Source organism: Trachinotus anak, unplaced genomic scaffold, assembly GCF_046630095.1.
Source record: "Trachinotus anak isolate AG129_WGS33_773 ecotype Australia unplaced genomic scaffold, CSIRO_AGI_Tana_v1 ptg000007l, whole genome shotgun sequence".
Classification (NCBI taxonomy): domain Eukaryota; kingdom Metazoa; phylum Chordata; class Actinopteri; order Carangiformes; family Carangidae; genus Trachinotus; species Trachinotus anak.
This window is the reverse complement of record NW_027273858.1, coordinates 10,580,839-10,596,807: the sequence shown is the minus strand read 5'-3', so window position 1 is coordinate 10,596,807 and position 15,969 is coordinate 10,580,839. Positions and strand designations below refer to the sequence as shown.

The following is a 15,969-nucleotide window of genomic DNA, read 5'->3' as shown; positions in this document are numbered from 1 at the left end:
GCAATATGGGTGCTGGTGCCGCGTTGTTGCAACAGGATACACCTGGTTTTGAGAGGGCAGTCAGCTTTTTCTCATGCAAGTTTCACTTCTATTGTAGATAAAGAGGCACTCTCACTGATTTGGGCATTGCAGCACCTCGAGGTATACATAGGTAGTGGCTGCAGGCCTTTGGTGGTGTATACTAATTACAACAGCAGTGCAACATAATTTGTAGACAAAAATGTAATTAGGCATTAGTGATAAAGCTTTAAATTGTTAAATTTAGATAATAATATGACTTTTATTTCTCTTTAATTAGTTACATACTGGACAAAAACATAGTTTGATAGTGTAGAGAGGGGAGAAACTTACTCTAGAATGACACAGCACAATATTATGATAATGTTTTAGTTACACTTAGCTGACACACTGTTAAATGTAATTACAGATCTATCAAAATTTTATGATCAGTAGGATCGACTGTGGCTCGCAGACACTGCACTGCTGCTTCACTGCTCCTGTTATTTTCCACTTTTTGACACTGCCTGTATTGCTTTGATCCACTCCTTTCTTTCTTCGCCTGTAGCAGCTTGGAGGAAGTAGTGAACCTCATCTGAGGTGATGATCTCAAAGAGGTTGCCGTCAATGTCATATTTTTTGGCTGAAACCAGGAAAAGATGAGTAGGAGGAGTTAAAAGGGATGAGTTGAAAAGAAACTACTGGCAGTAAACACCAATTATATTTCCTGGTACAGTCTGTCACAGTGGGGAAGCAACTGCCTGTTTGTCACGTGACAGTGGTCTCACTCACCATCAGGAACATACTCCACAGCTGTAACCACAGACCCACGGAGATGGATCGATCCCAGAGGGTCATCACCCTGACAGGAAGGAGACAGAAGAAGGAAGAAAGTAGGAGCAAGACAACATATGTGAGACGAGGAAACTCAATGTTTTTCTGTGTTTCAGATTGTACTTTGTACAGTTACCTTTGTGGGGTCATAATAATGCATATATGCAGGGTCATCTCTCAGTATGAACTTTCGCACTTTCCAGTTTTTTCTCCTATGTCCCTGTGGACAAATAACACAACAGGCTTTATCTGATGAGCTGAACACCACATGACAGAAAACAAGCAAATGAACCGGACTTCCTCTTTCAATGAAGGTGACAAATTACTTATTATAAAAACAGGAAGAATGGCCTGCTGTGTGTTATTTTTTTTATCTTCATGACAGTGTATGAATGTGACAGCTAATTTAAACAGGTGTGATGTTTTGCAGAGGGACAACATAGTACAATGCCCTCTTATTGCTAATATTTTTAAGCTTTGCATAGCAACAATGTAAAAAACAGCACATGCAACAAAAACGATGTGACATTTGAGCTTGCTTTCTGAGTCACCTGTTTCAGTAAGCACCCCTGTTTTATGATATTTCCTCTGAATTCTTCCTTCACAAGCACATCTTCATCACTTGAGTAGCCTTCACAGAAGAACCCACTGTCTACCTGCCGCACACAAACAGAGCCATACACATTACATAGAAACACTGATTTTTTTAGATAAATATTAGTACTGATTATTAATACTGATTTTTTGTTTTGCTGTATTTGTCAAAAAAAAAAGAAAAAAAAGACAAATTTCAATTTCTGACAAAGATAAAATACTTTGTCATAAGTTTTGATCTTACAAAGTAGTAAAGGGCCTTTGTCTGATCTAAGAAGACTGTTTGCTCTCCACTCTCAGCTCCATCTTTTGCCAGGTCCCCTGCAGGCTGGAGAAAACCTTCATTCATGAGCCCTGTTGCTAACATCAGGGCCTCAGGCCTGTTTCTTGCTTTCTCCTTTGAAATCAGCCACTCTATCACTGTTGCACCTGAGCAAAAGTAGGGAAGGAGTTAAATATTGTGAGAAAAAAACAAAACAAAACAAAACAAAAAACTTCCTCTACATGTGTAACATCAATAAAACCAACATGGCAGTACCGGTGAAGCAGTGGTTGAAGACTCGACCCTCCTGCTCCAGTTTTAACTCTTTCACTCCGTCATCCTGGTCTTTCATCAGTGTGTAGAGTTCACTGGGAAACACACAATGTGAACACTGTCAACGTGTCTTACCATACTATTACTCTATCACTAAGCACAAGCAATTGACCCTTCACTTAACCCCTGTGCCAGACAATCAAGAAAACAACAGCTTAGCGTCTGTCTGTTTTTGTCTACCGTCTGAAATCATGGAAGCGTTGTTTCAGAAATTACTCCGAATTCTGACTGATGCCTCTATTGTTACTACACACAGTGTGGACCTGAGGAGGGTGGGGCTTGGCCGAGGTAAATACCTAGAATAAAATGAATCCATCAACAGCCCTTCTCGAATTATTTTTTCCACCACCAAAAAGGTCTCACAGAACATACTTCAGGTTTACTGTGTCAGGCAGGCGAATGGAGCGTCTTGTGGACTTCCTGGCAAACTTCTTCCCCCCCTGCAGGCAGGTAATGGCTCTCTTGATGTCCTTGACCCAAAACTCTCTCTCCTCCACATATGAGGCTTGGAAGAAGTGGTCCTGCTTCTTGTCAGTGGTAATCTTGAAAACCAGCTAAATGGAGCATTATTAGTCAGTCACGGTTTTATACTACGTGGTTTTGTTTCTGTCTTGTCTAATTAACTCATTTGAAAAGAAATGTCTTATTTAGCGGACGGAAATTCATTAAATCCAGTATTTTGAATCTTAAACACAAATAGCAGTCCTGAACTTTATGATTAATCCTCACTGTTTTCACAGTTTTCTTCTTCTTCAATATCTACAAACAGGTATACTTTTACATATAAGGTATAATTTTCTTACCGTCCTCTTGCCAAAGTCCTGGCAAGGACTGATAAGTGTTGCTCCCTTTAGAGGGATCATTCCTTTCGGAGACCGGTCTGTTTTCTTTTTATAGAATTCCATCCCATCCTCTGACAGCACCACCCACACTGCCTTCCAGGAGTTTAGCACCGTACCCTGAGGATCAATAAGAAAGGTGACCACAGGCAGACTTGAGGAAAAGTGCAAAAGAATTGGACCAGGAAGGAGTTGCTACAAAGGGCATGTTGTACATTGACTGAATATTTAGATGTATGCCTAGTTTAGCATCTCCTTTTAAAGTCCTCATGATCTTCCTCCTAATCTTCTCCCTAGTCCAAACATAACCACCATGAATAGCCCCCGTACATGAAAACACAGAAATGAGTCTACAGTAAAGACTTCTGATAATTTATATGCTGAAGAAAAATCCCAGGCTTTGGCAACTCCTCCCATGACCAGTTTGAGTTTGTTTTTTTGTTTTTTGTTTTTTTGTTTATTTGGTTTTGCTCCAGTGTACTGGATTTGATTTTGAACAAACTATCATGCCCTGTTCAGTGTCCTCTGCTTCCTTCCACAGGAAACTGAAGCAACTTTTTTGACCAGTGTTAGTCTTTTCAGCCGGGCATGCTTCTGAGAATGTACAACATTTAAAGTTACAAAACTTATGTTAGAAACAAAGACTTATATACCAAAATGTATCTGCCCTCAAACACGTGACTTCTAGCTCCGCAAGAAAGCTGTGTGCAGAACTGTGGCTGCGCTCTAAACATGTAGCTATGCAGGGTAAGAGAAACAGAACAATACAATGTTGGAATATCAGCTTTTCCCTCTGAGCAACTGTAGTTGTCATTCTTGTTATGTGTTATGTGTCATTCTTGTCATGTCCTGCACTGTGTGTAGCAGAATACTGAACCAATCGTCATTTATTTGAGGAATAATACACTTCAAATTCAGCTAATTCTGAAAGGTCTCATATTGCATGAAGCGAGATTTCCGTGTCATGAAAACACTTCTACGTACTACTTTAATACTGTGAGAGTATCAAATCGCTCATTCCGCAGAGTAATGCACACGGCCCATATTCAGAAACTGAGCCTTAAAACGAGCGGTCAGGACTTCTGTAACCTGTTGTGACCTGTTGTTACTAGAGCTTCAGAGAGAAAGAAAGAAGTAAAACTTTACAGAGATTTTTTTGGTACTTAAAGATTTAAAACCACAAATATATCTTCTTATGGATATCAAATGTTTAGCTCGGTTCTTTCGAGGAGCATAAAATTGTATTAAGACCGGATAGGCCAACATATACACACTGCTGATTTCTCTTCCCAGTATTAACAATGACTTGTCTTACTGTTAACAAATTTCATGAGAAAACCAAACTCCACAACGATTCATTGACATCTCAGAACTTTCTGACCTCCCTGCCCTGTTTGTGGCTCACATCCCCAAACTGATTTGTAAAGAAAATTTGAAGAAGTAAAACTTTCACCAAAAAAAAAATTGTTATAAATATCTAGTTTCATTTTTATTTTCAAAAAGACTGAGTAATTTCCCGAATGGCTGGGAACTGCAGTTTTTTAGCAAACAATACTAGGATACATAGTGCATTTGTTAGTGACTATTTTCAGCCACAATAGAGGAATTAGCTGCACGGGTTTGGTTACACAAGAAATACTGATAAAAAACATAAGAGTCTTATCCTTCAACGTTTGTTTTTTAATCTGCTTACATGAAATAAATGCTTGAGGTACAAGAGCTTTTAATGCTCGACATTACAAGTTTCCTGTCTGACCAACTATTTGCCTTGACTGAAGTGTTCCATTGCATCTTTACTGACGAACAGTAACTTATGAATGGAAATAGCCACACCATTATTCAGCTGTTTGCATAATACTGCTGACTGTTCTACCACTCTGTCCACGATGAAGAAATGTTCTCTGAGCACACCTACAGTCACAACCATTACGCACATCTGTGACTACTCGTACCACCCATGGTGTTGAAACAGGGTTCACACAGTGCTTCAGGACAAAATGAAAAGAATCTACAGTATATACAGGGTAATAAAGGTCTGTTGAATACCACCAAATGTAAACTAAATGAAAAAAGAATAATAAAATGGACACACTTGATCAACAGCACTTAAGCACTTAATCAACATATGGTTCATAAAGCAAAAGTAAAAAGTTACACTGGACTTGATCTGGAAAAACACGTTTTACTCTGGGCTCTGAACAGAAGCAGGAACTGGCTTTTTTTTTGTGGCTGTAGTACAGAAGTGGGTTTTTTTGTCTTATGTAGCAACTTTCATGTGACATTCACAACTGTTCCTGTAGATGTGGAACAACATTACTCTTCTATTTGTCCAGGAAACTGTGTTGCAGTGACGTTTTTTTTGGATGTTTACGTTTGTAGTTCTTTTCCAGTTTTAGGTACCAACTTACCGTAGACCTGCACTGACAGTGAGTGATTGTTTTTCACTGCAGTGGTTGTCACATCATGGTTTGAAAACTTAAACGTGGCACTTTTGTGACACCTTCTGAACTTTATTCTGTCACTCACATCTGCTATTGCAACTGCATCACTTTGAAGTTAGTATTTTTTTTCACACAAGACACAAAGTCGTATTGGGTGTGTCGTTATAAAGTGGAACCTTTAAGCATCTCTGGTAATCCAGAGTGTACCTTTCATTACAGTGCCACTGAAGTTGTGTTTTAATATTATTTCTACTATAATATTGTAAATGTGAGACTTGACAAGAACAGGTTCAAGCTCCTCAGATGCAACCATAGGAGATGAATTGTATTTTCCTGTAGTTCTTACCTTTTTCACCAAGTATCCCTCTCTGATCTCTTCTGGCTCCATTATTCTGCTCTCTGCTGCTGTCGACTGCAACGTTTTTAGTGACTGTCAAAGCCGTTTGCCACCCAATCCACCAACTATCTCTCTCTCTCTCCTTTTCTCTCTCTGCCTCTCTTTCAAAGCTGCAATCACACACAGATACACAAGCAGGAAGTCGTGCTGCTGGGTTTGTGACAACTACTGGTCAACCAGCTTCCTCTTCCCCATGGTATTATTAGTTGTAGCTGCTGCTTTTGGCTGATATATGTAAATTAAATAAATAACTGGTAAATATAAAGAGGTAGCCTGAACGTTTTGATGAAAATATTTGGACAAGTTACAATAAAATTAATCTGCATGAGTTGGCGTACCATTTTAAACAGACGTGGCTAAGTTAAAAAAAAAAACAAAAAAAACCACAGTGCACCCCAGACAGAACCAACTTCCTGATGATCTTACAGTAAATGTGCCCAAAGTTGAACCACTTTCAAATGCAAATTAAACTCTGCTGTACTTTGCAATTGCCTTTACTGGATTTGTATTTCCTCTAATACATCTTGAGCTATTTTTTACTGTCTACTTTTTTTTCGTACTTTATCTTCCTCATGTTCATATATGCTCGTATATAAATAGACTATCCTCTCCTAAAGTTTGTTTCTTCCTGTTAAAAGGGAGTTTTTCCTCCCCCCTGTCGCCAAGCGCTTGCTCTTTGTGGGAACTGTTGGGTTATTCTCTGTAACAAAGTAAGGTCTTGACCTTACCCTGTAAAGTGCCTTGAGATAATGTATATTATGATTTGGCGCTATACAAATAAAATTGAATTGAATTGAATTGAAAGTCGACCTTTATTTCTTGTGGTTGTCTTTCATATGTTTGTGCTGTAGTTTTTACCTTTTGTCCGATGACCAACCCTGCGTGTCTTGAAAGGCACCAGAAACAAATTGCAGTTCTGTCATCATTAATATTGCATTCACAAAAAAAAAAAAAACTTGACCCACATAAACTTATATTTAGCTAGACTATGACTAACTATAAGTACATGTTTTACAGCTGACCTGAGTCACACTCCAGTGGATCTATTTCTGGAAAAGTATTAGTCTTTTCCTTATATCTCAGTGAGGCTAAAGTGTGTTGTAGTCATAGTGACGTGGACTGACTTCAAAACAAAATGGAAAAATAAATTGCAATTGAAAAAAATGCAGTCTTTTTAATTAAACTTAATATATTACATATTATAAAATATTACATAGACCATATAATGCAGTACATATCATCTCTTTATTACTCATAAACATGGAGATGCTCTCTTAGGCGTGCAGTCACAGTCCCAAGTCATTTATCTTTAGTTGCCACAGAATACAGCAGAACTCACTCACTCCTTATCAGAGCATGTGTCACAGCATGCAGTGTCACAAACTGTGGTCACTTCATGGCTTGGAAGGAAGTCCTAGTATCTGAGGTGCCAGCTCTCATCAACATGGTGACCCAGCTGCTTGTGTCAGAGGACTGACAAGATCCAACAATGAAGTGACTGGCAGGGATGAAACACTGGGCGCTGGGTGCAGGTTTGAGTTATTTTGGAAGATTGTGACTGAATCAATAAAGATTTCTTTGTACTTTGCGTTTAATTTCACTAATACTTTAAGACAATGTACTACACAAAAGAATACAAAATTCCTACACATACTGTGCTTTCAGTTCATTTTGATTCTTCTTATTCACCTGTATGAAGCAACTTACAAACTTACTGACATGTGATGTTGTTAATGCACCTCTAGAGGGCCCCAAAAACACATTTAAAAAGAAATAAACTGCTGCTCTGCATTCAGGGCTACACAAGAACTAAAACAGAAATGAGAAACAGAACAAAAATCATAATATACAATGGTCAGAAAAGTATAAAATTGTTAAATGCCACATTACACAGTGGCACAGATAAAACTCTAGCAGGGTTTTGAAATCAGTCATTAATTAGCTATACATGATGCTTGTTAATAACTATCTTATGTGTCCAGTAATCCTCCTAATGGAGAGAGGATTAAATTAGCTGCCTCATTTCAATCAACCATCATTTTATTAAGACCATACCATGAAAAGTCACCTCCTGATGATGAGCTCATTTACACTGTAAACATGGATCATGGCAATGCTCTCTGTGACCGTTATCAAAAGGGACAGCAGCCATAGTGTTGTCCGTCTGCCTCGAATCATACCTTCCTCCTGCTCATGTTATGAATAAACATCAAGGGGGCTGGTGTTTACGAGTTTATTGATGGATCTTGAGGCAGTTAGTTTCATGAACTGCCAGCATAAGAGTCATCTCTCTGTGGTGGTGATTGAAAAGGGGCTCGATGCATGGAATGTTAATTTCACTGAAAGAAGAAGTGAAGAGGACACTACAGAACATTTGTAATCTCTTGTTCTAATCAAGACCAGGCATCAAGGACAGCTTCAAAAAACAAACAAACAAACAAACAAATATATATATATATATATATATATATATATATATATATATATATATATATATATATATATATATATATATATATATATATATATATATATATATATATATATATATATATATATATATATATATATATATAACCCTGGTCTTCTTTGTGTGAGATACATAAAGGTGCAATGACAAAAGCTCAGAGAAAGGGATTCACAATCAAAACACCCTTTTGGTTGATTTTTGAAATCACGTCTTTCTTCTTCACCCCCGTGCTGCCTTTTTATCTACATGCAGTGCATAAAGTAGTGTATAATGATGTACTGTACATCGTGGGAATAGAAAGAAGACATGGATCTGTTAGCTCAGAGGAGACGAGTAATGTACTGTAAGCATGATGAAACTGAAGACACAGATCTGCACAAAAAAAAAAAACACTTGCTCTCTTCCAACCACGCAAACCTTCCCACCTACAAGGAGTACTTGTAGTATACACATTTACCTTGAACTTCAAGATAAGATACTGTAAGTTCCTATATAATAAATAGAGAAAGAAAAAGCTCTTTCCAGTTTCCTAACCAAGACCTTTAACTGCGTGTATCCCTGATGTTCCTCCCACTCTTTTCAGTTAAAATGCAACACTCTGAAGTAAAAGGTGGACCTTCCCCTCAGATCCTCACTGAAAACCACACAGTATAGCCACCCTTTACTTCCACTCACAATATTTCTCGGAAAATACTCGGAGTTTGTTTCTGTATTTGAAACTGCTGTAATTAATATTTCTATATCAACACTGGATCACGTCACATACTTGCACACTAAGGGGATCACTCTCGGTGACTCTTGGTTTTTTCATGCTGTGTTATTGCCACACCTACTTTTGTAAACGACTGCTTCCTCCACAACTGCTAATACAGTAACAGCAGTATAGGATGAGTTGTGTGTTGCTCCACTTCAGAGATCACTTCCATTTTTCTTCCTCTCTCCCTTCATATTGAACACAGCAATAAATACTGCATGTGTTGTTCCTCTGGCTGCCCCACCCTTTGCCTTGGCTCTTGTTTTGCAGCCTAGGGATTGAGACATCTTCATTCCAGTCCTCTGTACCTCACAAGAACCATCAATAATTCTGCTAAAGAGTGCACTGAGCTGAAAATGGGAGGGGAGTTTGGGTGGGGGGGGGGGGTGGGGGGGGGTGGGGGGGGGGGGGGGGGGGGGGGGGCAGTTGATGGCTTTTCCACGGCACACTCAATCTGTCTACCTCTTTCCATTCCTGTCGTGCTCCCACACTTCCTAACATGACCTTCTGCAATGTTGTTTATCATTTTGTGCGGCCTGGACCACAGGCACACACACAGAGCAGGAACACACAGGCACACAGCTTTTAGCCCTCATATAAAGCTCTCCACTTCTGAAGTAGGCCCTCAAGACTGTTTGTGTTTGTCTGCTTTATAAGTCTATGTTTTATAAGAGCCACGAGCAGTGATCAATATTTATCACTGAAAAAGACCGAAAAGTTAACATAAGCAATGAATGGCACACATAAAATGCATGATGGAGTTTAGTCAGTGCTTGAAATACAGTATATTGCAAACCTGTCAGCCTTTTAAGATGGATGAGATCTAGATCACTTCAGATGACAGATCAAAATATAAGTTGAATCAGGAAATTTCTGAAGATATTTGTCATGGATTAAAAAAAAAAACACACGTTATGAAATGAACTGAAGAGCTAACAAGCTTTACTATATGTTTGTTCACACACAAAAATGACAATTTCAGCACTGTGTGTCAATAAGCTTCAGTCTGAAAAAAGTTTTTTCTTCTTTTCTCAACTTAACGACAGTCTACCTCGCACTCGCCTTCATGAATCAAACAGAACAGTAAATCACATTTTAGGCTGAGACTGGTGCTAATAGATGGCACTGGCCTTCCCTCAGGGCATTACAACATTTGTCTGTTTCCACACATCCCATGCTGAGCCGATCCCTTATTTGAAACTCAGATCTTATGATATCAGCAGACTCAGACGTATTTTTTGGCAGAATGAAAGATAACATTTACAGTCTCACTGGGAAACGTAATGAGACCGCCCTGGCTGGTCTTTGATAGATGTATATTTTTTCATCCTGTCAAATGATCGTGATTTTTAAGGGAGATGATTATTTGCATATTGGAAGTCTGTCATTTTGACACATGGTGGTTTTATGTGATGACATGGCACACATTTTATGAGCTGCCTCTGATCGTCTAGTGCAGTTCAGCCGCTTGAATGTTTGGAGAAAACAAATAAACAGCAGTGGAGTGAATAAAATTTTAAAATAATTTAGACTCCTTTTTTTTTTTGCCAAACCAGCAATGTGGATATAGGAATGGCAATGACAGCATGGTAATTGTTATACCTGAGCACAGTCTCATAGAGCCACTAGCAAGGAAGTAGACTCGTGTTTAAATTTATCATAATTCACTAGAGCAGGTTGGCTGCTGATCCCCAGGGTTGGAGGATTGATCCCCAACCCTCCCCAACCCAGGTTGTGTCAGGAAGGGCATCCAGCATTAAAACCTTTGCCAAATCAAGCATGCGGATGGTGATCTGCTGTGGTGACCTCTCATGGGAGCAGCCAAAAGACAACAAGACAACAAAACAACAACACGGGGAATTATTTCCAACAAAACAACATTCAGACAAAACAACATAGATCTTACAAAACACACCTTATTTGGTGTCAAAAGTAAGATCCAAGAAAAAATGTATAATATTCCTACCAAACTGTATTAATGCCAAAATCCATTCTCATGCAAAACTTGTCACTGTTTCTTGCTGAAGTAGACATACTTCAGACAAGACGTCCACATCTGTCTGACCGAAAGCATTGGGTCAATTCTTCCTTATGGTGAATTTTTCTCTGATTACCTCTTGATTCAATCATCAGTTGGGGTAAAATAAAATGGGAGACAAAGGGCAAAGACATCAAGTCCACCATCTAAATTGACAACAAAGTGATATGAATGAGCTGCTGGAGAAGTTGGCCTGCTGTGGTGGGACTAATAAACCTGCAGGCTAGGTCGGAAGCAGGAGGCGGAGGCTCTTCTGTCTGCCAATTAAATGAAGAGGAAAGGGTGCTTTGAACCCTGCAGGGTAGATACACCCCCCCACCATAACCGCCACCACCCTTGTGTTGTTAACAGCCTTGAGGAACAAGCTAATTCATTTATTCTAACATTTATTTTCTAATCTCTCAGTGCCATTGCTCGCAACCCCCTGCAAGAGTTTCATTTTAATGAAGAACTATGCAAATGTGATCTTTTTTACAGTACATTTGCTCGAATGCAGATAAGCCCTCTTATTCGTAGCCTCACACCTGCTTTGCTGCTGGCTAAGTCTGCCCATTGTTTTGGATGGGAACAGCTGCCTTTCTTTTTTTTTTTTTACAAAGACAATCACATGCGTACACACCTGGTTATGGCTTAAAAAAAAATCTTCACTTAATGTGGCTCACCGTATGTTTACATTGTATCTGCAACAAGTGCAGCAGCCACACAGTAGCAACACCAAATGCAGAAGCTGACAGATTTGGAGTGCCTTCATGTGTCTTGTCTAAACCTTTTAAAAAGTATCGATTGGAGTAACAGCCCGGAGCCACTGAGGTGATTTCTCCTCCTCCTCATCAGACCAAAGCACTGATGAGGTGTATCCATACGTCTGTCTGTCTGCTCAATCTCAGTGCCCTGAAGATCGTTTTTACTTCCCTGTTTTTACATAAATTCAATTTGATCTGCAGCGCTTTGGCAACACCTGTGGATGATACTGCCGTGTTATGTCCCTTTAGCTCCTTAAAATTGATGCTGACATTCATGCTTGTGGCTCCAGGCTGGGCCATTGTGTCCACATCATTAATGTAGAAATGTTATTTTTTTTTCCCTAAAAGTTGGGACGAAAGATTGTTCCAGCTGTGCATTCATTTGCCTCGAGCCTTGATCGCACTTTGTTTGGGACATAAAAGCAGATCACCGTCAGTCTCTGCAACCGGTGAAATCTGACTTTGACACACTTGTATTTTATTTCCTTTACACCTTCTGCGATAAAAATGCCACCCAAAAATACACTGTGGTGATCATTTACCTCTTCTGAGAGACAAGAATTACTCTGATATGTTATATGAAAGAAAATCTGGGATCTGTATCAAAATGCTTTCTAACAGCTCTACTGTTGTGAATTATCAAGTTTTAATTAAAAGTGGGTATATGTGGCTGCCGGCGAGCACTGGTATGGAAATAATGTGTTTTGATGGGAAGGGCTGGCTTGCTCCTGCTCTGGGGGACAGAGGGTAGCAGGGAGTGAGAGGATGCCAAGCAACAGACTGAAGCAGGATATAAATCAAATCTCTCTGGAGACAACAGGGCTCACAGCACACACGCATACGCACAGTTTGATTTCTGGGGTCTAGGAGCTTCAGTACCCCAGTCACCAGGTTAATGACTGCAGAACTCGGTGGGAACAGAAGCATGCAAAAGTGATTACAACAGTAGAATAGCAATGTGGATGGGAAGCACTAGAGGTTTGTTTAAGAGAAATTTTAAGGGATTATAAAGTTTTATCAGTCAGGTTTGCCCGAGCTTATAGGGTCAGATAATAGTGTGCGTTGGTTTTTATCTACACCGATAACTATAGCTAAAAGAACCAAACAAAAGACTGTGGTTGAAAATTTTAATTACACATGATGGCAATGTCTCTGCAGATTAAAGCCTTGTCCATATTCTCGGACTGGACTTTCCTTCCTCCCTACCCGCTGGAGTTGTGTGTGTGTGTGTGTGATCAGATTTTCTGGTTCAGGAGCCAAGAGGAAGAGAAGGAAAGACCTTCAGGAAGCGGCCTACACCTGAGTGGCTTATTTAAGTGACTTAATTTTATTACCTCACTTTCTTCTTTGCCTCTCCACCTGCTCGTCTGTCTATATTATATCTTAAATTCAGAATACATTTTCTTTTAATCTCTCATGTGTGACTCATTTAGTCATCCAGGAGGAAGGACAGGTCATCACGAAGCATTCTCAACCTGCTTCAGCTCTCAAAACAAGACTCTTGACTTCACAGAGACTAAACTTCATGGTGCATTTGGGTGGCCAACGGCAGCTTGTAATGTTCAACATTTCAAGTTTACCAGCAGAAAGCTGCCCTCTAATGGCAGACAAAGTCAAAATATCACTGAGACAAACTCGATGATTTCACACACATTTTAGATGCTAAATGAAAAACAGATTATGATAAATGGTGTACCAGATCCCTGATAAATACAGTCTATTCACATGATTTAAATGAGCAACTGTGTGCAAATAGCTGGTGTACAATACAAAGTGGTTTTGTGGTATTTCACTTTACAAGTAGACAAGGACCACCTGAATGCCATCAGACAGTTCTGAAAGGCTTCAAAAGGTTGTTTTGCGCTGGGTAAATAAAGGCAGCACAGCTTGTCTGCAATTGTTGAAGACCCTGAATTGCAGTCTCTTTTGATTTCTACAAATCCAGACTTTAAAGAGGCCAGCCCTTGAATAGAGACACAGCATAAGTGTTTTGTTATCCATCCATTTGTACATTTTCTGCCAATTTTATTTCCTTGTCCTGGAGGATTCTGTGACGTTCCCAGGCTTGATGGAATATATGCTTCCTCCAGTGTGTTCTGGGTCTGCTCCTACCATCTCAACTTGCCTGGAATACCTCCTTAAATAACCAAGAGAAAGAGGGAAGCTGTGTCATTCAATTATGAAACACAGTCTTGTGTCATGATCCACAACAAGCAAAAGTAAAAGTTTTGAATCTCCTTCAGTCTGTCCAGGAAAAAAGAAACCGCTCCACTAATCAAGGGTTATTGTGGCAACATGTAAAAGATGGCATCCAAAATCCTCAGGAGAGCCCACACATCCATAGCTCTGCCCTGCCTCGAGCAACGATTGAATTGCTGCATATTGTGGTTCTATATGAAACAAGTATAGATTTTCTCTGACCTCTTCAACCATAAGTTATAAAGACAGGTCTTTTCACTTGGGCCTTTTTCTTCCTTCACAGTGCATTTTAAGCAAAGTCAGCGAAAGCAAGACAAATTGGAGCGATCATCAACCCACACTGAGCTTAGTATTGGAAAATAAAAACTTAGCAACTCAGGTCATGGACTTACACCTACTATCAATAAACTGTTTAGAGACATGTACATCTTCAGTTGCTGAAATCAAAAATCTAACAGCTGTGTCAAAACTGTATCAAAACTGTTAAAGGTATAGTTCACCACTTTAGTAAATGAACTAATTCACTTAATTCACATAACCAACCTATATGGATTAAACAAACAGGGTGTAACATGTTGAATAGTGAGCTCTAGAGGTGCCGGTAGGTGGATTGTTTTTTACCTTTGACCAGTGCAAGTCCTGTGTTTCCAGTCTTTGTGCTAACCTAAGCAAAGAGGCTACGTGCGGTAGCTTTATATTTAATGTACATACATGAGAGTGGTATCAGTCCTCTCATAAAGCTTACGAGGAGCTCCCAAAATGTCTTTCTACTTAGAGTGTACAATGTACTCATCTAAAACCTGCAGTTCTTGTAAGGTTGTCCCATGCATCTATGCAACAGTATAATTATTTGATCCCAGTCAATTAACAAAGTTACATTTACACGGTCACATCACTGCCAAAGCTTTGGCCTGGCCAGAGCACACAGGGTCAGTGTTTTCAGAGGTTTTAATGTGCCACTGTATTAGGAGTCCAAATCATCTGGCTCCTCCATCAGCTCCAAAGGCTGCCCTTCCCCTGCACTGTAAACAATTTCACCATAAAATAACAGTGAATTACTGGCAGCAGAGATGCCAATAATTTAATGTTATTTTACGGTGCATGTACTGTATTTTAACAGGATACTACTGTATATTGGATTACAGTATATGACGGTAGGACAACTGACCTTTACTGTAATTTTACAGTATATACCAGCATGTTACTTTTTATTGACAAAGGGTAATACAATGGGTTACTTTTGCATTGGAATCTCCCAATATAAAAAAAGCAAGCAAGAGAATACACATTTAATAGAATATTACTGTAGTTTATTACATGTCCTCAGTATAAGAACAGAGTCACAGAGCTGTATCACGGTTTAGCTTAGAAACAGGTCTTTTGCAGTAAATGTGAACTGGAGAGTAACTTTAATAAAGTTAACTTTACTGGCTGTTGGCTGGCTTCAGTTGCAGTGTCTAAGGATACTCTACCTTATTTACTGAACTGTTTAATGAAACGGCTGAAAACAACACCGTCTGCTGTTAGCTTGCTAATGTTGCTCGAACTACAGAGCTTTGTTTGCCAATTTTAGCAATCTAACCTGGTGAAACAGGCCTAATGAAACATTATCTGACACGCCAATGGTTCAATAACCCTGCAGACAAAACAATACTAGACAATGCCAATTTCACACCATAAGCGAACTACTCTTCAGTGAAGCTGTGCAGTCCGAAGTCAAGCTCAGAAATAGCCAGACGCGTCTTGTCACTCAAAAATGAGTTGTATGGGAAGTTCGATTAATTTAAAAATGTAATCATCGAAACAGAAACATTAGTCTCCAATAATCAGTAGGACGATGATGGAGTGACTGGAGTGAAGTGACTGGAGTGACAAAGGCATGAAGGTGTGTATATCCAAAGCTATTGGTTAACCGAGTGCAATAACTGTTAATTTACCTGAGAAGGATGAATATTTAACGGTATTACTATGAACTATACTGTTGTAAATCCACCGTAAATTTACAGCAATTCATTACAGTTTGGCAGATGAATCACAGGCTTCTGTATTTTTGGCTTCATAGAGATTT

General features: G+C 39.3%; 1 protein-coding gene across 1 annotated transcript; it reads right to left on the bottom strand.

The window, feature by feature from the left end:
• Nucleotides 1-260: 260 nt before the first annotated feature.
• plek (pleckstrin) lies at nucleotides 261-5,871 on the bottom strand. The gene is made up of 9 exons (XM_071480422.1): nucleotides 5,647-5,871; nucleotides 2,824-2,979; nucleotides 2,393-2,574; nucleotides 1,964-2,055; nucleotides 1,670-1,854; nucleotides 1,383-1,487; nucleotides 968-1,051; nucleotides 790-859; nucleotides 261-640 (listed from the first exon to the last, which is right to left on the bottom strand). The coding sequence occupies exons 1-9, from the start codon at nucleotides 5,686-5,688 to the stop codon at nucleotides 501-503; spliced, it is 1,056 nt and encodes a 351-aa protein (XP_071336523.1). The 5' UTR covers nucleotides 5,689-5,871; the 3' UTR covers nucleotides 261-500.
• Between the last annotated feature and the right edge of the window lie 10,098 nt (nucleotides 5,872-15,969).

Bases quoted from the DNA above. Each gene is read 5' to 3' on its own strand.
- plek (XM_071480422.1), bottom strand. From the start codon at position 5,688: ATGGAGCCAGAAGAGATCAGAGAGGGATACTTGGTGAAAAAG. The intron at 1,855-1,963 runs GTACTGCCATGT...ACTTTTGCTCAG, and splicing joins CTTCAACCACTGCTTCACCG to GTGCAACAGTGATAGAGTGG. The intron at 1,052-1,382 runs GTGACTCAGAAA...ATTTGTCCACAG, and splicing joins AGGGGTGCTTACTGAAACAG to GGACATAGGAGAAAAAACTG.